This window comes from Ambystoma mexicanum, chromosome 7q (assembly GCF_040938575.1).
Source record: "Ambystoma mexicanum isolate Mex_15411 chromosome 7q, UKY_AmexF1_1, whole genome shotgun sequence".
Classification (NCBI taxonomy): Eukaryota; Metazoa; Chordata; class Amphibia; order Caudata; family Ambystomatidae; genus Ambystoma; species Ambystoma mexicanum.
Window position 1 is genome coordinate 726,537,614 of NC_090941.1, and position 20,984 is coordinate 726,558,597.

General features: G+C 51.7%; 1 protein-coding gene across 1 annotated transcript in view; it reads right to left on the reverse strand.

The window, feature by feature from the left end:
• The window catches only part of RNF17 (ring finger protein 17), a 3,777,565-nt gene that overhangs the window by 2,272,034 nt on the left and 1,484,547 nt on the right, over positions 1 to 20,984 (reverse strand). Inside the window, exon 18 of the mRNA XM_069639339.1 lies at positions 17,277 to 17,467. Coding sequence (XP_069495440.1) covers positions 17,277 to 17,467 — 191 coding nt within the window. The remainder of the gene's footprint in view (positions 1 to 17,276; positions 17,468 to 20,984) is intronic.

Genomic DNA, 20,984 nt, shown 5'->3' on the forward strand with positions numbered 1-20,984 from the left:
GATAATACCCAGCGGTCTGACGATATTCCCTCCCATGCTGAAAGGAACGATGTTAGCCGGCCCCCGACCGGTGATGCATGGGAGGGGACCCGAATCTTCGGGTCATTTGTTGGTATTGGGCGTGAAACCTTTGGGGCTGGAGCCGCAACCTCTTCCTTTGCCACGGCGTTGGCCTCTTTGACTGAACTGGGTGTTGTTACCCTGGTTAGAGGGCCAGTTGGTAGCAGAGTAAAATTGCTGTTGGTTTTGCTGCTGGCGTTGGCCACGAAAGGAGCGTCTATTGCCATAGCTGCGTCTGTTAGGGGGCCTAGAAATTTGGTCAAGAGTCTTGATGGTATCAAACTCTTTCTTCGCATGTTCTAGGGCCTCATCAACTGCTTTCCCAAACAGATGTGTTTGTTCTATGGGCTTATTTATCAGGGAAGCCTGGGTTTCCGGCTTAAATCCCGAATTGCGCAGCCAGACATGGCGTTTGAGAAGTATTCCCTGAACCAGGGAACGGCCAGCCGTCTCTGCGGCATCTAAGGAGTTCTTTACGATGCCCTGGTTTACAAGAGTTCCCTCTGAGATTATAGCTAACAGGCGTGAACGCAGGGGTTCTGGTGCGTCCTCTGCTTCGCTTCGCAGCTTGCTCCACTGTGTATCTGCGTAGCTAGCTAGTAGGGAATTGTTATTTGCAATCCTAGTTGAGAAGGCGGCGGAGGTCGTGATTCTCTTCCCAAGTGCATAGAGCTTCTTGCCCTCTTTGTCAGGTGGTGCCTCACTAGTGGATAGTGGTAACCCTGCTCTTTTTCTTGTATTAGTAACTACGAGGGAGTCCGGAATAGAATGTCCTCTGATGTACAAAGGGTCAGAGGACGAAGGGCTGAAGAGCTTTTCTATCCGAGGGTTGACCCCTCTGACGAAGGCCGGATTGGAAAGGGAAGGAGTTATTCTTCTCTTTATAGAAGCCAGGAGCGGAATAGACTGACTAACAGGGGCTTTTTCTTTAATAACTTTCTCTACAAAGTCTATGTCAGGAAGAGTCTCCCCTGTGTCTATTTCAAAATGCGCTGCTGCCTTGCGCAATAGTGCATTAAGTGAAGGTTGGTCATCTATGGGAGAGGTGTTTCCAATAGGTGAATCCTTGGGAGGAGAAGGGTGAAAGACATCAGGGTCTGAGTGCACTGATGGGGATTGCCAAGGCTGCACTGATGGGGATTGCCAGGGCTGCGAGGTAGCTGTATCTTCTTCAAAAGCTCCTGCACTAGTGTAAGGATCTTCTTCAAACCCCTCTTCCTCATGTTCTTCCTCTCCACCCAAACACTCCTTATCTTCCTGGAGGTATTGCTCCTCTTCAGTGAGGTCATATGCGTCTGTAGAAGGGGGAAACAGCCTAGGAATCTTGACCCTAGGGTCATCCTGGGGCCATTCTCTTGGTCTTTTGGGTGTGGGTGGGTTTTGGCTTCCCAAAAACCTTTCCATTTTCTCCATACAAGAATGGAGTCTTTCAAGGGTCTCATGGGGGACCGACCCCTGAATAGTCTAGAGGGGGGAATTCAGTGTCTTCACCTTCAAAACGCTTAGAACGCTCCCACAATGTCGAAGAAAGGTTTCCGTCGCCCTCTGAAAAGCCCTCCGGTAGTTCAGAAGTACCCTTAAATGAAGGGGGCAGTTCCTGGCTACTCTTGCTCTTTTTCGGCGTTTCCATAGCTTTTTGTGCGGTATTCGTCATTTGTTTCGTCGTCCGCTTACGTTTGTCTTCGGAAACAATTCTCGCCAGGCTCTCGACAACGAGTTTGTCAGTAGAGGGCTCTGGTGTCGACGTTGCCTGCGTTACGCGTTGTTCCTCGACGGCCGCTCTATGGAGCGTTACGTCGGATGATTTTGAGGTAGCGCCCGTGTTTGATGAAAGCCCAATCGCTGGTTGCGGCTGCGTTTGCGGGTGGGGCTTGAGACCCTTACGGTCTGAGGTAGACGCCGGAGTGCCCTGCGTCCCCTTCGGCGCTGATGGATCCTTCGTCTTCGACGAAGAAGAGCCGTGGGTGGTGTGCTTAGGCCTATGGGGTCTATGTGCGTCCTTGTCGCCGGGGTGTTCATCCCCATAAGCAGGGCGTGAGCCGAGCCCGTCGGGGCCGGGGACGGACGTCGAGGAGCGCGAGTGCTCCTTCTGGGGGTTAATGACTTCCGTAACGGACGTTGAGTTATCACCCTCCTCGTCACTTTCTGTAACAGCGGCGGCGGGTGAGGAAACTGACTTCGACATAGCGTAGTCCGCCCACCTCTTAACTTTCCGTTCTTTAAGAGTTCTTGGTTTCAAGAGCTTATAAGCCGCGCAGCTGTCCTCCTTATGATCGAGGGGCAAGCAACGATTACAGAGCTTGTGTTTGTCCTTCCAAGTGTATTTGCCCCTACAGCGTGGGCAAAACTTAAAAGGTGTCCTCTCCATAGCTGAGGCAATAATAACTGGTGATAACAACCCCAAGGGAAAGATAGGGGAGAAAGAAAGACATTCTCAAAGAGAAGATAAAAGTTCGAACCCCCACTCTCCCTACTGTATGTTGGCCGGCGAGGCCAGGCCACGTGTTCGGCAGCGCCGAAGGATCTCCTCCGTCTCTTCCCCTCCGTCGAAAACTTTCTCGGCGGAGAAACAGCTTCACAGCTAACGTCGAGGGGAGGGATCTTTAACAATATAATAAGTATAATTAAGGACCGAGGTCCGTAGTAAGCATTTGCAATGTCTCTCTAGGAGCTCCGCGTAAGGCGACCAGAAGCTGGGCGGAAAAAAACAATCTGAGGGACCTCGATGCGTGAGGGATTGTGGGTACAAAGCATGTCACTATAGGGATAGTATTACAGACACACCTTGTCGACGTCCTCTTTTTCGACTACGAAAAACAAAATGCAATACACCGCAGTGACCACTGGATGTCGGACCTATGCACAGCATGTGATTCTAAGCAGATTAACAAACATCAGAAATTTTATTTCGGCTCCGGCTGGGTTTATTCACCATTTCTTTTTGTTAAAGTCTTTGTGTTTTACTCTGAGCGCCAAACCAGGTTTGGTCCCTTTGTTTGCCGTTTCTCACGGGCTTCTGCATAGAAGCCCTCCTTAAGGCACCTGAAAGTCTGGGTAGGCAGGATTTGAGGGAGGGGTATTAGGACCCCTGCCATGAGTTCCCTTGGTAACCCAAGTCGCACTCCTGTTTGATTGGCTGGGTGACTGTCCTTGCCAGGACAGCCACCCTGCTGTGTGATTGACAGCCAGGCTGTATGAATGGGGGAAAACTGCATAAAAACCAGGTCTCTGGGACTGAAAAGGTAGAGTCGCCACTGGAACGAAGGAACCTACGAGGAGCTGATGGAAGAGGACCCCTACGACGACTGAACAGCCCGGTGAAGCCCTGCTGCAGGTCCAAATCTTCAGAATCCGACCACAGAAGATCCTCCGGGAAACTTCTTCCCTTGAGCTGGTGGGACCAACCAGTTCGCCTAAACTGCAAACTGAGGACCCCTCCTCTGGTCGAATTCGCTGTAAAGAGTTAGTGGGCCGGATAGGCAGGAAGGTCGGACCCTGCTTGGGTTTTAAGGAGCGTACCATTTATTTGTTGCTTTGCTCTGCTGCTGGTTTCTTCCCTGGGTAGTGCAGAACCCTCCAGTCTTCCTACTTCTTGTCAGTCCGACAGTTGCTTCAGGAACCGCGAGCCTGCAGGAACGTCCGCCTCAGCTACAGCTCCGTCTCCGTTTTAAGGTACTGTGCAAATCCGGTTTTTCGTTTCGTTCAGCCGTGGTGAAAGTGTATGAAATCTTTCTCCAAACCGAGGGCTTGTCCTTCTCTTCTCTTTGAACTAACTTTTCTGACAACCAACCTTGTCCGGAATCCGTGGTACAAACTTTACCGCAAACTACCCTTTACTATGATCTTGAGCAAAATACTTTTGACCCATTGACTTTGGCCCTAACCCTTTTCTACCTGATTCTATCACTGTAGCTTCTCTTGTTCAGTTGCCCTGAGTACTTACCTGTTGGTGTGGTTCAATTTCTATTAACTTTGTTTTTCCCTCCCTTTTAAATTGCTAGAGTGCCATTTTGCTCCCACTTCATTTTGTGAACTTAACTTGTCTGGAACTTATTGGGAGTGGTGTGGTGTATTAAGAGTGTGATTTTTAAACTGCTTATAATAGTGTAATGTTATACAACTGAGGAGTGAAATAAATGTATATTCTTTTACTTGAAAACCTTGAGTCAGTGTTTGCCTGAATCATAGTAATTGCTGCCCTTTGTGTAACTATTTAATACTGCTCACTTACTCTTGAGATAAGTCTGGCTGCTCAGCCATCGCTACCACTTTTACTGTGTAGTACAGGCTTGTACCAAAGGTGAATTTGGAACAAGTTACTTACCTGTAACTGTTGTTCTCCAGCATGGGTCTGGCATGGATTCACATGCTCATGAATATTCCCCGTCAGGCCGGGAATCCTCGGTAAAGAAAAAAATCATTATCAGTTTCATTTCTGATCTGTCTTTCTTAGTAGTAACCAATCACTGGTCTCTGGGTCATATTGGCCCCAGCCAATGACGGCCCTCTCCCAAAGCCCCTCCCCTGGCAGCCATTCTCAGATTTGGTAGCACGTAAAGTGGCAATATGACCAAGTGAAGAGCCGCAGAGGGGAAGGAGTGAGGGTTCGCATGTGAATCCATGCCAGACCCATGCTGGAGAACAACAGTTACAGGTAAGTAACTTGTTCCTTCTCCAGCATGGAGTCTGGCATGGATTCACATGCTCATGAATATAAGAATACATAGCAGTACACACATGCACAACCACGGGAGGTGGCAAAAGGCTCAACATTAAGCATTACATAAACTCAACATTAAGCAACTCTTAACTCCTCACCAGGCCCACCTTCAGACGAACAGGTGGTGCAGCACTGCTTGGCCTACTCGGGACTCCTCCCTGGAATCCCGGTCGAGGCAGTAGAATCTCGTGAAGGTGTGTGTCGATCTCCACGTAGCAGCCCTGCAGATATCCAGCAGGCCAACACCAGACAAGAACGCCGTAGTAGCAGCGATCGCTCTGGTCGAATGGGCTCTCGGACGGCCGGGCAACGGTCGGTTGGCCAACCGATGACAGTGCATGATGCAACCGGATAGCCATCTGGAAATGGAAGCCTTTGAGAGAGCCTTCCCTTGGTTCACAGGTCCAAAGTTCACAAACGGCTGTGATGTCTTCCAAAAACTCTTCGTTCGGTCCACGTAGAAATTAAGCGCTCTAGCTACATCCAGCGAGTGCAAAGTCCTCTCGGCAAAGGCGACGGAAAGAAAACTGGTAACACCAAGGGCTCGTAAAGATGGAAGTCCGACGGCACCTTGGGCATGAAAGAGGGGTGCGTCCTCAGCACCACCCTCATATCGTGAAAAGTCAAGTATGGAGGCTTGCAGGATAGGGCCTGAATCTCTCCCACGCGTCGTGCGGAGGTGATGGCCACAAGGAACGCTGTCTTCCACGACAGGAAATTCAACGGAGCCGAATGCAAAGGCTCGAATGGTGGCCCCATGAGCCTGGTCAGCACCACGTTGAGCTCCCATGCCAGGGCTGGAACCTTCACCGGTGGGAACGATCGGAATAGTCCCTTCATAAATTCCTTCACCAGCCGATGAGACCACAAGGACGGCCGTCCTGCAGTTCTGGTGTATCGGGATATCGCTGCCAGATGTATCTTGATGGAAGCGTGAGCTAGTGTTAGGAAAGATTTCATAATTGTAGGTAATTTTCCTTCCATGTGGCAACCCCCAAACTTTTTGCTGTTTTACACCCTGATCTAGACTTTGCCAGAGAAGCGCAGCCTTCGGCCGCACTCCTCTGGGCTTTCTCTTACTTCTTCTGGGGAAACTGACATGCCCTTAAAACAGTCAGTACTGGGAGACTTTGTTTCCCTTAGTCCTTTCCTCATGTTGCACTGTTAGGCAGAAACCTGTGCAGTTCCCTTTGGGAACACTGCAAAAGATTTAGGACTACAGGTGTTAGCAGTAAACCCACTTGGTAGCAGTCTGTACCACCCAGATTTACCTGGTAGCTGTGGCTGAGCAGTCAGACTTCCCTCAAGAAGAGGTAGGCAGTATGCAACACAATAGGCACTCAGATACAATAGCATAAGCAAACTCTGACCAGAGCTTTGGTATCAAAGTATATAATTATTTATTTAAACACACACTGTTTGAAACATTCCAGCACTCATATTTGTAAAACACTCTAAACACATTTACTATTATGATATATACAACCCTTATTCCTTATCAGACGAGTCTTAGTTAACACCACTTATTTCCAGACAGAGGTGAGCGCTTAACTATAGATTGGCACTCCAATAAATTCATGAAAAAGGGAGTGAAAAAGGCAGAACATGTGAAGATACACTGTGAAGATACACCACTCTAAGATTTAGGAACACTTTTAGCAAGGCAGAAGAGCAAAAGTCACTTGTGAGCCAAAGTCCATAGGCTGGGCCCACTCTTAGAGAGAGCAGAGCACAAATGCGCCCAAGATCACACAGTTACACTAGGATTTGAAAGTCTTGCAGAGCGTTCGAAAAGAGTTGAGAGGCTCAGAAAAGTTTAGCCAGGGTGTGTGATGCTGGAAATGCATCAGAGGGACAGGGCCTCTGAATCCTTGTCCTTTACTGCTTTTTATCGTGTGTTCTGTCATGTTTTCTGCCCAGGAGTCCATGTGGGACTCCTGGCAGTGCAACTCTCTCTTTTGGTTTGGTGAACAGACCCATGGGATACCCTTATGGCACCCATGGGTAGGGGTACAACCCTGTGCCCCTAGTGTATGTTTTTGGGCACCTGTGGGTGGCCCACAGAGCAGGGTATGGGCTGGTGGCAGCTCCATGCTGAATTTGACAGGTGCTCTGGGTGTCCTCCATTTTGGGATACCCAGGCCCTGCCATTGGGATCAGTTGATTCCTGATAGGAAACAAGATGGCCCCTGTGGCCTCTTGCTTTCTATTGCCTGTTACCTTGTTTTCCCAAAGTCCTGGGAAGCCCTGACTCTGTCCCTTCCCCCTGACTGGCTGTTGGGTGGAAGTTCCATATATGGTGTTGTTGTGAAGGCCCAGCTAGACTGACTGGAGCCTTCCCAGTGACTGTATGTTGTGGGTACCTCCTGTGGGTGGGACCTGGGTGAATGGAGTGTGTGACCAATATACACTCCTTGTTGTGGTTGTCTGGTTTCTGGCATGAGAGACAAAGACTGAGACAGCCCTGCCCGAAACTGGCCTGAATGCAGTGTGTAGTGTTGAATGGCTGGGTACTTGTCCCAATCCACATTCCTTGTTGTGAGTGTCTGAAAGGGAGGAGTGTGGCCTGAATGCACTGTGTGCCTGATTGGCTGCCTGACTGCATGAAATGCCCTTCTGTATGATTGGCTGCTGAGGGTGTGCCAGCAGTGTGGATGAGAGACAGAATAGTATATCTGGGGACCTCTCACCACTGGTAGTTGTTCAGAAGCGTTCTGGAGTTGAGTCTCCACTCTAAGAGTAACTGGAACTGCTGATCCTCGACGTCCAGCTGGAAGAAGAAGACTTGCTGTTGCATTTGCTTCGACCGATCCGAAGGCTGCCGAAATCGTCGAAGACTGACCCGAGAGAGGACCTGGTAAGGCGCCCGCTTCCCGTGCTCCGAGGGACCATCGAGCACCGCTCCATCTTCGCCGAAGCGCCCTGGAAGACAGACCTTCGAAAGGCTGCCGACCCGAGACGGGACCGCCGAGGAGATCGAAGTGAAGCACCCGGACATCGCCGCTGTCGAAGTCCATTGCCGTCGACCAGGGTTCGCAGGTTTGTGTAACCGCTGGAGGCCCGTCGAAGTTGTGTTGCCCAGCCGTGGGGACCACTTGACGCCTTGCCGCCGACGACCGGAGCAGCCCGCTCCTTTCCCTAAGAACATTCGAATCGAAGGACTCCCTCGTCCGCACCGTCGACCGCTTTATCCTGCCGGAGAAAGTCGAGGACGACCAACGCGCCAAGGAGAAACCTGCCGGTGGGTTTCCCGCCACCCGAAGACCACAAAGACTCGAACGACTCGACGCCCTTGCTGGGCCCCAGTCTCCACAATCTTTGCGGTCCAGAACTATTGTCACCGAGGTGCCCCGCACGCCTCTGCCTTGCAGGACGCCGACGCTCCGACGCCGACGAGCACCGCTTGGACGAAGCTGCCGCCTCATCGACGCCGTTCTACCCTGTTTGTCGACGGACGTTCGACGCCCCGTGTCTCCCGCTTGAAAGGGAAGGCATTCAAGAAGGGCCGTCGATTCCCCGCCGCCGAACGCCGAGTTCCTCAACGCCTCTCGACGATCCGTGACTCCCGCTTGAAAGGGGGTCGCTCAAGAAGGATCTGTCGACGCCTCTTCGAAGAACTCGACTCCACCAGGTACATTGGAGGGGTAAAAACATTATAGGAGGGTATAAGACTTGCAGAACAATATATGGACTGGGCTTGTGCTATATCTTTATATTACAGGTTGCCCAGGTGGGGGGGATCTCCACACAGAACTGTGTCTAGTGGTAGGGGCCAGTATTCTGCCTATTGCTCAACCATCTTATTTTCTCTCCTCTCTCTACTGCTGGTTTCACTATATTGATCTGTGTGACATTGTTACAGTATTGTTGATGCACTTTAATGAGATCTAATACAAAGGGTGGTACCACTTTAGAATTGTATATATTTGCCATTGTTGATTTTCCTAAGTACAAAGTGAGTTATTATGATAAGTGTACATAACCTTGAATATTGATTATATAAAGACTGTGTTCTAACCAATACAGTGTGTGGACATTCCTTTGTGGGGGCTTGGGGACTACACTGTACTTAAGAACAAGCCTGCATCACCTCCTGAGAAGCTAGGCCTTGATTGCTCGACCATAGCTACCGAATAGAGAATCTTGGCTGGGGTCTGCTGTGCCTCTCTTCTACCATATAGAGAGCAGAAGTACAGACACCCCCTACCAGTCTTTACAGGGTGTCCCAGGCTAACCCAGGTTTGAAAGCCGGGGGCTAAATCTACCCCGTACAGTCGGTGGCAAGGGAAGCCAGGCGGAACACGGTACCTTAAGTGGGAAGGATCCTCCAGCGGTGGCAGTTTTTCCTGGCAGCGGGTGCAAGTCTCGGCGTCGTCCAGGGGAAGAGAAGATCTCGACTTGGAGGAAAGATGAAGGTTGTTGCACTGCCAGGGAAGAAACCAGCCGCAGAGTTTTCCGGTTAAAGGTATTACCCTTTATTTCGCGGTCGTGGTAAAACGTGGTATTCCGGTTGCCGGGGTGCTTGACACAGGCAAGGCGGCCACGAGATGCGTCGGGAAGGCGAAAAGACGGTGAAACTGGTTATACCCACCAGTCAAAGGAAGAAGACTCTCCGGCGGGAGATCTCCTCTGTCGTTGGGAAAGGTGGTGAGACAGTCCAGCAGGGCTCCACCGGTGGTGTCGTCGTGGCAGGTCGGCTCAGCTTCTCCCTCGTCGGATTCTTAGGTCCTGTGGCGACTTCTGAAGTTCCTGTCCCCAAAGCCCTGCTTTTATGCAGAAAACCCCCATTCACTCAGCCTAGCTGTCACTGAAACATTCTAAGTGGTGAGCCGGCCGGCTCACCACTTGGGCCAATCAGGACGGAGTGCGACTTGAGTTGCCTAGGCAACTCAGTCCAGGGTGCCTAAATCCCCCTCCACCCCTCCTAAGTACCCCAGACAGAGTGGCACCACTTTTGGAGGGCTTCTGCGGCAAAGCCCGCCAAAAAGTGGAACAAAGGGCTCGACTTGGGTTGGAGTCACAGAAGAGAACACAAACTCCATTTTAGAACCGAGTTCTGGCAAAAAATACCAACCGGAGAATTAATAATAAATAAATAAACCGGCGGTATGTTCGAGGCTATTGTAATTAAATAAATAAAGATAGTAGCCTCGAACAATTGGAAAATACCATAGAGAAATATTTGCGGTTGAATATAAAAAGTAGTATCCACTGCCACCAGCCAAAACTCGATCAGGGGGGACGGAGACGTGCCCCCTCGACTAACAGACCCCGGGGCAATCGAATTGCCCCGGCCAGTACGTCCACAATATGATGGTTTGTACTGGTTCTGTTCAGAATTCAAGACTAGTAAAGTCAATGGTATGGAGTCTATACTGGGGGGGTCACTATGGCACCCCGGTGTTACTGCACTGAGGGTGCTGTGAAACACGCATCACAAAAACACATGAAGCCCTATGGAGTAAAAGACCCCATAGCCCAATAAACACATCTAGAGTCAAAGGTACACACTCAAATCATGTCCAAGAGTGAGGGTAAAAGAGTCTCACTCTTGGCAGGAGAAAAAAAAAATAAACCCCAAAAAATCCAGCAAAGCTGCTGGGGGACTCACTATGTTAGGAAATTCAGCCTAAACAGAGAATTCTCCCTAACATGCACTTTTGAGCAACATGAAACAAGGGTGCACTGTAACTTACATTACCGCGCTCTTGGGTCTCTAGTCATTCTAAAGGCCCTAGAAACTCTCGCTGGACTTATTATGAAAAGTGCAAGTGTGTCACGGACGTGACTGGTGGCAGCTATCGTTTCTTTGTGTTTTTAACCCCTTTTTGCCATTTTAACCGCGCTTCCCACATTTGGCCCAAATGGGTGGCCTGGCCTCCAAAATGGCCATGCCACGAGATTCTTTGTCCTGTCCGCTGACCGTCTTACCCCTTCACCCTATTTGGTCATGCACTTTCCCGCGAAACACAACGCTTTCGCGGGCTTTTGCATGCCTTGTGTGTGCCTCCAGGATGTGGGCTGGGATGTCTGTTCCCAATACACATCCTGGGTGCCAGAGGGTCTACAGTGTCATGAATGCCTGGGACCACCGTGGTCCGTGATAGGGCCACGTATGGTGTGAGTGTTTGTTTGTGAGCGGATCTCCCACTGGGCCCTCTCCGTTTTGGTGCAAAGGGAACTTTGGATAAGAGGAGGCTGAAAACACCACTACCATGTCGATCTCCTGAGTTCTCACGAATAAAGGATAATTAGCCAAGTATCCTGCAACTAAGAAGCTGAGTCGAGGAATCGCTGGTGACCCGCTGAAGGTTTGACACCCTGCACTGCTGTCGTCCTGCGAGACCACTCGGCCTCTGATCGTACGAGATGGTCTGCAAAGGCGCTTCGACCCTTTAGAATAGTGAGAACAACTATTCTCGGGATCTTCACCAAATCCTGTATGTAAGCCTTCGAAAGCATCCCTGGGCCATCCAGTGGACTGACCAGCCTACACAGGAACTTTGCTCTGTCCCCGCCGTCTGGCTTACTGCTAATCCTGTGTCCTCGGCACTCTCACACAATTCGTACACTTGGCGTTCCCAGGTCTGAAGTGAGACGTGTGCTTTGGGACCGGAATACATGCGGTTGCCGAGTTGCCCTGCTGTGGTAACAAACCTGTGCGTGTTCGCTGCATCTGGGACACCCTCGACCCTGACTCCTGCTGTCGCGGAATCTACACGGCGTCAAGACGTCCCTCTGATCGCATCTGAACCTGCAAGAACCGAAACTGAACCGGAGAAGACTGGGTCTGCCTGCATCGGGGACCGGTGAGTAGTCAATACCCTAACCGGTCGCCCTCCCGCAGAAGCCTGTGGCTTTCCATCGCTGTTGTAAACAGCAAACCCTTCCCCACACTCACGCCCTGCTTCTGCCCCCAAGTGGAGGCCTTGCCTGAGTCGCAGGGATTTGTTCACCATCTTTTCGTCCACCTTTTTGAACTGCCCGATTTCCCTGAAGAAACTCTCCTTTGCCCGTTGGCACCCACGTGTGCAGGTACTTTTGAGCACAAGGCTCCACTCTTCGTAGGGCTCGGACTTCCTTCTAGTTAGGTGGCCTCTGATGTCGAACTGGGTCTAACGATTACTTGCACTGCCCGTTTTCCTCCCCATCTAGGTGGTCTGCATATTTCATGCTTCTAACTCTTTTGACCCCTCAGTCTTGTATATATATTGTATTGATTGTGATGGGTTGGTTTACTGGAGTTTTACCGTGATTCTTTACTATGGTCGATGTTACAAAGGCCTTGTAATAAATGTGTCTATATTTTTAATATAACACCTGCCTGGGGTAATTTGTAAGTGTCCTTGCTTTGTGTGCTCATTGCGGGCTTTCAGTCACCCTCACCCCTCTTGAGACCTAGTCTTGATGGCCGAAATCGCTACCCTGATGGGTCTGGCTTGTCCAGAGGTTACCCTGTTCCAAGAAACTAGGCTGGCCTTCTGAACCTCTGCCCCTCCAGGACAGAGTTCAGAAATCCATCTTAACAACTAGTCCAGCTTTGGCCAGCGCCAGTAGGTATGGTAGCACTTGAGGTGCCGTAATCCGTAGAGGGTTGATCTTCCGTGCACGGCACCAGGCAGAGAACCTCTTCCACTTATGTCCGTAGCACTTGAGAGGTGGCAAGAACCTCTCTGCAGTCAGCCGGGATATCGTACCCTTCAAACTCTAGTGCTGCAGGAGCCAGGCCTGCAAGTTCAGCGACTCTGGGTCGTGATGAAGAATGGCGCCTCCCTCTCTGGAGAGAAGATCTGCGTCCGTCGACAGCCTGACTGGTGGGGACACAGAGTTCCAGAAGGTCTGGGAACCAGATCTGTCTCGGCCACGCCGGTGCAACGAGGATCATCCTGCACTGGGACCTCTTGAGCTGGCTGATGAGTCGAAAGAGCAGCAGCAACAGAGGAAACGCATACAGGAACAGGCCGTCCCAGGGGAACGAGAAAGCATCGCCCATGCTCCTCGGCTGGGGAAACCTGCTGGCGAACCTCTGGCACTTGCAGTTTGTCACCGTCGCTAACAGGTCGATCCGGGCTTTGCCCCATCGTTGGAAGAGCCGATTGACTTGATCCTGGCATAGTTCCCACTCATGGCACGAGCGCAGCTCCCTGCTGAGTGAGTCGGCGATAGTGTTTTTTATTCCTGCCAGACGGAAGGGAACCAGAAACATCCCCTGGGCGACGGCCCAGTGCCACAAATCCTGGGCCTCCTTAGATAGGGCTGGGGATCTGGTGCCTCCCTACTTCCGGATGTAGAACATCGTGGTGGTGTTGTCGGTGAAGATCCTCACGACCTTGCCCTTGAGGGACGGGAGGACGACTTGAGCGCCCAGAACACGGTACGAAGCTCCAAGATGATGTTGTGGAGAGACCTCTCCTCCGGCAGCCAAAGGCCTCTTGTGTGGAGATCTCCGGTGTGCGCACTTCATCCCTCCAGGGAGGCGTCTGTAGTCACCGTCTCCTGATGTGTCGGAGGTCTGGAAGTACGTGCCCGCCGTGAGGTGTGCACGGGTGCCCCACCACTGAATCGCCCGACGGAAAACCTTGTTGAGTGGGATCTTGTCTTCGAAGCTGCCCTCTGCTTGCATCCATCGGGCGTCAAGGAACTCCTGTAGAGGACACATCCGTAGCCGGCAAAGGCGCACTAGATGGATGCATGAGGACATAATTCCGAGGAGGGACTTGATGGATCTCACCCTGGCCACGTTCATGACTAGCAGGCGCTGCACCTTGTCTAAGATGGCCTTCGTCCTTTCCTCCGACGGTATCGAGCTTCGCTCCCAGAAACAGTGCCACCTGCGATGGAACCAAATGGGATTTCGGGTAGTTGATGGAGAAACCCAGCTCCGAGAGTAAGTGGACGGTCTTCGCCGTGTGCTCGACGGCGAGTTCTCTTGTCCTTGCACGGATGAGCCAGTCGTCCAGGTAGGGGCAGACGTGGATCCCCTGCAGGCGCAGCCGCGCCGCCACTGGTGCTAGGCACTTGGTGAACACCCTGGGTGCCGACTTCAATCCGAATGGCAGAGCTCTGAATTGGTAGTGGCGTCCTTGGACTACGAATCTGAGGAACTTTAGGTGTCCTTTTAGTATGGGGATGTGGAAGTAAGCATCCTCCAAGTCCAACGACGATAGGAAGACACCCTCCTCCAGCTGTGCCAGCACGTGCTGGAGAGTGACCATCCTGAACTTCTGTGCCTTGATGTATTTGTTCAACCGACGTAGGTCCAGGATGGGGCCCCAACCGCCGGTCTTCTTTCTGACGAGGAAGTATCTTGAGTATACTCCGGAGCCCCCGAGCCTCTTGGGGATGAGCTCGATGGCACATTTCTTGAGCATCGCCTTTACCTCCAACAGCAGTTGAGGGACGTGATCTTCCTTCCTGGCCACGGGAGGAATGCGGGGACACTTCTTTTGGAATTCGAGAGTGTGCCCGTGGGCCAGGGCATCCAGCACCCAACGGTCGGTGGAGATGGACTCCCACACGCTGACTAACTTTGCCAGCCGGCCTCCCACCGGGGTGCTTCGGTGGGGATCCGACGCTACGGTCGGTTCAATTTTGCTTGAAGGCGGCCTTGCCGCCGACACCGAGAACCTCCTTGCTTGCCGCGACCTCTGTAAGCCTCCTGGGACGAGGAGCGGGCCGCCTGGCGGTACGCAGAGGAGACACTGCCTGATCCTTTGGAGGCGCCCTGTCTGCCTCCGGTGCTCCGATTGGGCCGTCGTTGCTGAAGGACTCCCAGGGCTCGGGCCGTCTCTGTGTCGGCCTTGATGGCCTGCAGCGACTCATCCACCGTTTTCCCCAACAGGTTGTTGCCGTCGAACGGCATGTCCAAAACCTTGGTCTGCACGTCCTGACGGAAGTCTGTCGCCTCGTCGACGAAGGCAAACACTGTTGCATAACTGGCGAAACCCGTTGTCGGCAATGTCCGTTGCCACCGTTATGGCATGGTCTGACGCCACCTCACGTTCCTGCTGAATCTCCAGGGCCTCTGCCCTCTTGTCCTCTGGTAGAAAGTCCAGTAGGGGAGCTATCTTGTACCACAGCTCCCTGTCATAACGGGCCACAATCGCTAAGGCGTTGGCCGCCTTAATTGTCGTCGCCACCGACGAGATGACCCGTCGCCCCATGGCGTGCAATTTCTTACCCTCGCCGTCAGGTGGGGAAGTAGAGGTTGAGGCTGTCGCCCCCGCCGTCTTTCTCTTGGCCGCCGCTGAGACGACCGAATCCGGCGTAGGTTGAGCCCTGAGGCACAAAGGGGTGGCGTCGGAGACCCGGTACTTCTTCTCGTACCTGTCCCTCTTGGCAGGCGTCGTGGACGAGTTCTTCAGGATCGCAAGTCCCTCGTCCCAGATATCGTCGAGTAACGGTACCGCAGGACCGTCTTTCTCTTGGCTTCTCGCCGTTGATGGAGGAAACCCAACTCCTTCTGTTCCTCGGGGCAGAGCTGGAAGAGCTCGGATGCCCTGACGATCATTGCGTGAAAGGAGCCAATTTCGTTGGGGTGGTGGGGGGGGAGCCAGAGGGAGTGGTAATGGAAGGTCCGTCCTGTCGTCACCACCGTCGTCATCCGTCACCACCATCGTCATCCGTCCCTGTCATCATCCCTGCGGTCCGGTGAGGGGGATGAGGGCTCCACGGGTCGTGGGGGCATGAAGGGCGGGGAGGGATGAACTCTCCTCCGCTTGTTCGGAGGGCTTCCCGATGGGCCCGGTTCTGGATCTCCCGCCGGGGTTCGTGGTAATCTCGTCCTTATCTCTGTGCATAAGGTTTGGATTGCCATCAAAATGGCCGCCGAGTTGTCCTGAGGCTCGGGCAGTGGCTGCGACGGGAGGGATGGCTGCTCCTCCACTGGGGCCACGTCAGCGCCACCGTCGCTTTCTCCGACCACCTCTTTGGAATCCCTCCCATGGGATCGTACCTTCTTGAACCTCTCGTTGAGGTTCTTCACGGTTTCCACCAGCTCCTCCTCAGAGGCTGAATCCGTGTCCGTAATGGCCACCGCCCCCCCTCTTTTTCCACCGGGGTCTTCACGGGGGTCTTGTCTATGGGCTGGAAAGAAGATTCCCTCCGTGGTGGCAGGGAAACTCTGGGCCCTGAGATCGCCTCCTCTGGCGTAGCCTCCCCAGACTTCGCCAGAGCCGCTGCGACTTCCTGGATAGAGGCCTTAGCCGGGTGAATCAAGGCCTTCACCACCTTGGGCGCGCTTGAGGCCTTCACCTTGGGGTGGGGGGAGGGTCACCGCCTCGCTCCCCCTCGGCTGAATCCATCCAGATCGACCGGGGCTTCTCCAGAAGCTTACCCGGGTTCTCGGATTTCCTCTTCCCCGAACCAGAGCGTTGGCTCGTGATTGATGGTGCCGGGGAAGGCGCGCCCTGCCTTGCAGCCGAAGAGCCCAACCGTTCGGCGCTCCCGGTGCCCGCGGACTCGCGGTGCTTAGCCTTCTGTTGGGCCCCCGTCGTCGGGGCGCCCTCACAGGACATAGAAGGCCGCTCGGACCTTTTCTACTTCTCACCTGCTGGGCCCTTCTCCAGCCAGCTGGCAAGGCGGGAACGACGATCCCTCATGATCCGTTCCGATAGGTTCTTGCAGAACGCACAGTCCTTCCCCACGTGCGCCGTGTCCTCATGAAGGCAGTAGAGACATCTCGAATGCTCGTCCTCCTTGAAAACATTCTGTAACCCGCATCCAGGGCTGTCCTAAACAGCTTGGATCCGGGCGCCGAGCTTCCCTTGTCCTGGGCCATGTCCATGGTAGGCCTCAGATCTTCTGTAATCCTCCAAGAAGCGTAACTCGAAAACTTCACCCTTGAAAGGCGTAGAAAATTCCGAAACGGGTCCCTGTTGATCGGAAGTAGAACGGCGGAGCTTGAGGCTCGATTTAACCAAAAAATGAGAGAATCTCTTTGAAAAAAGCAAGAAAACGCAGTAAAAGCTCGAGAGCTATAGCACGAGGACTCCCAACACTTGAACGTGCGGTAAAAATCTGAGGATAGCTGTCAGGGGAGGGGATTAGGGAGAGGGCAGTCATTGGCTGGGGGCAGTATGACCGAGAGACCAGTGATTGGTTACTACTAAGAAAGATCAGAAACGAAACTGATACTGATTTTTTTCTTTACCGAGGATTCCCAGCCTGACGACGGGGAATATTCATGAGCATGTGAATCCATGCCAGACCCCATGCTGGAGAAGTACTGTCACTTGTAGTCTTAATTGTGTGTGGTGTTCCTAAAGGGTACTGCATATAATTCTGCCTAACACAGACCAGTCTGTACCTTAGGGTGCAATTCAGGAGAGGAGGAGGAGGAGGAGGAAGGTATCCATTCAATACTTATGATTAAAATAAGTGCAACAAATATATTGGAAAAGCAGTTCCTTCAAATTAAAGGTGTACTTGAATTTGGAAATATTAGGCAATTCAAAATTAAACAAACACAGAAAACAGCTAAATGAAATTCCCTTACCTCGCCAGCTCAGTGAAAACTAAAGCATCTCTTAATGATACTGGCATGTCACTAGTCATTTTATTTGTTTTGGGTTTCTTCAAGTCTACAGTAAGTTTCCCATCTTCTTCTTTGAATACTTTCATTAGAACAGCTTTATTGTTTACCATTCTCAAAAACTCTTCTTTGACTTCCTCTCCCCACCCACGTTCCTAAAAGTAATGAAGATAACAAACAAGATAACCAAGGAACAATTTGGCTAGCTTATCAAGTCATCAAAAGCAGGAAACTGAAATGTCAAATATATGTTCAAAACATGTTTTTCAAACACATTTGATTTTACACACAATTTTCTTAAGACCTTTTGTGGCTATGATATGTTATGAGATGTGTCATTATACATTAGGCATTAAGGTGTTAACATTCATATGTTGTACATTACAATTATGTACTTTGATACTGCTATGTTGCTTCATGAAGTCGCCAGCGCTGGTGTTCTAACAGGGAACCTTGTGGGTTCACGGACAGTTTGTGCCAGCGCTGGGATGCTGTGGGGTATTTTGCTAATAAACGCTTGGTTCCCACCTCATGTTGTGTCTCTGTTAAACACTAGAGACAAGATTTAAAGAGCTCCCCACAGCCAAAAAAAAGGCATGCAGACTTTCAAAGACGGTACTCTGTGGATATTCAGCTATCAGGATTCTAGGCGTGTGGCCATTGTGTGCTGTCAAGTCAGCCTTCAAGGAAGGAAGGTACAGACTGTGAGAAACCAAAGGGTGTCTCTCACCTACTAGTCCCTGGGGATCTCTATCTCAGGTGGCCAGGGCACGGCCATCGCTTTTGGATCCAAACCCAGGGGGTGTAACATTGCAGGAGGATCACCTGGGTGAGGGGGTCTTCGTGGAGTGGGGGTGAGGCAGCCGATAAGGAGATACGATATCCCCCCTTTTTGTACACCTAACACGTCCTATTTTTTAGGATTCTCCGATGTCCAGACCCCGCCCCCCTTTCTACACAAACACTGGGGGGAGGAAGAAGGCGACAGAGTAACAAAACTAAGTCATATACATTGCACTGGACATGTCCTGCTAATAGGGTCAGGCAAAGTCAGGCACTTGACTTTAAGTACATACACCTGATACCAATTAGCTCTCCTAAAACAGATAAAAGGCAGAACCTAGAGAGATACTCCGAGCAAGGTGGAACACGAGTAAGAGCAGAACTTCCGGGGCGAAGGCAAAACTACTGGAGCAGAGTGATGGACCAAGGGACGAGAGCAGCGGGTCGAGAAACCTACGAGTTCCCTACAGGAGGTCGTTGCCTCCAAAAGGCAGAAAAAGACACGTAGAGAAGGCCAAAACCCAAAGCAGAATGCTGCAGCAACCCTCCGCGGTGAAAGGCAGAGTTGGGGAGGCGAGGCCAAGCCTGTGGTACTAACTTTGGCTCGTGGATTGGAAAACTGTAAAGACAAGAAAGAAATCACCGTAGTGACTAACGTACTCTTTGTCCTTTGTCCGCTTTCCTCCAACTGCATGGGCGTCCCTTCCTAGGGATGGGAGACAACCTTTTTCACCAGAAAAAACCTTCTTCCCCTTTAAATTTAGAGGCGCGCAGGGGCCCAGCCCTGGGAGCATGCACTGCCCTGACTCCGCCCTTCGGCGCCACACCTCAGTCCCCATAGACGTGACGACAATATATTAACATTGCCTAATGACACCAGTTTTATTAGGTGGGGGGGAAGATGGTGGGACGTATGGAGGAAAGGGGACTAAGAGTATGTTAGTCACTACAGTGAGTAATTTATAATTATTCTTACGTCCCGTCCCCTTTACTCCATATTGCATGGGCGATTACAACTGAATGAAGCCCTAGGGTAGAGAGGAGACCCTCCTTAAGTAAATAGGTTTCTTAGAACCACCTGTCCGAAAGCCGCGTCTGATCTAGAGCCGGCGTCCAAACACTAATGCTTACAGAAAGCCAAAGGGGTGGCCTAGGTGGCTGCCGCGCTTTTGACCTGCCACGGGACCTGCCGTTGGAATGCAATGGGCGTGCATGTTAGCTGCAAGTGGCTTGTGCTGCCCCTCAGAGACGTCCTTGATGGCTGAGAACATCCACCGTGTAATAGAGGCTTTGGATGCCTGATACCCGGGCCTTGATCCAGCAAAGGTGACAAACAGTGCTTCTGACTTGCAGAAGCCCCAGGTCCTGTCCAAGTAGAATTTCAGAGCGCGTCTGACATCCAGACAGTGCAGGACCCTATGAGCCTTGTCCTTAGGCTCCGCAAAGAACATAGGTAGGACCATTTCCTCGTTTAGATGGAAAGCGAAAGGTACTTTTGTTAGGAACGCTAGGTGTGTCTGCAGGACTACCCTAACCTTGTGAAAAGTAGTATATGGCTCTGAAGCCACCCGAGCCTGGAGCTCGCTGACTCTGTGAGCTAAAGTGAGGCCCACTAGCAGGGCTGTCTTAATGGTGACCAGCCTGATGTCCGCTGACGCCATTGGCTCAAATGGCTTGTGCACCAAGGCGCCCAACACTACATTTAGGTACCACACAGGGTGTGATTTCTTGATGGCCGGTAATGTCTGGCAAGGCCCGTCAAATGCCTCCTGACTATTGGGTTCGTAGAGAAGGCGACTTACTCCTACGAGTTTCTGCAGGTCCCTATGGCTGCCAAATACTTGCAGCATGTGTCCACCTGCCCGCCTGAGTGTTCAAGGTGAACCGAGAAGCAGAGCACGTCATCCAACTTAAACACAACGGGTAGGGGGATCGATCTCCTTAGAGTCTGCCCTGTGACAGAACCTAGTCTACTTACTCTTGTACTGGCTCCTGGTAGCCTTGCTCCTCACACCATAAATTATCTCTAGGTTAGCCTGTGAGGTGCCTTAGCATGACCTGCTCAGGATCCATGTTGCGAGGGCTAGTTTCTGTGGCACGGGGTGGATGACCCTGCCCCCATCTTGCGCCAGAAGATGTGCTGGCCCCGTCAGAATGGGTGGCCTGTCCGAGAGGCTGAGCAGCTCTGAGAACAACGGTCTCGCCGGCTATCATGGAGCCATCAGAATGATTGAGGTGGCAAGATTTCTTTCTTTATTTATTTATTTATTTAAATGTGTATAGCGCGCAAGCAGCCCAGGGGCATTGAGGCGCTGTTACTTGCTTGAGCTTAGTTACAGGCATGGTATCAGTAAATGGCATATTACAGATAGGTACAAACATGGTTATCATTACAGCTTATGCGGTTGGTCAATACAACTTAAGCAGTGGGTCCTATGGTTGGTATTCACGCTGCTGCGAGGGACCTTATGAGAAGAGGGTGGTTTTCATTGCTTTGCGGAAGGCGAGGAGGGAGGGCTCACTACGGATGGTGGGAGGTAGGGCATTCCAGTGAGTGGGTGCGAGATAAGGGAAGCTGGATCCAACTACTCTGGATCTTTTTACTAGTGGCACAGAGAGCATATTGGTGTAGGGTGATCTTGTTGGTCTTGTAGAGGCGACGGAGTGGATTCTTTGTGAGGTAGTCGGGGGCAGTGAGATGGATGCATTTGTGTGTCAGTGTGAGCGCTTTGAAAATTATTCTCTCCTTTATTGGGAGCCAGTGGGCTAGTTTTCTGGCTTCCGACATGTGGTCCCTTTTGGCAATACCTTGGGCTGCTCGGAGAGCACTATTCTGGATGACTTGTAGCCTCTCCAAGTTTCTTTTTGAAGTTCCTAGGAAGAGTACGT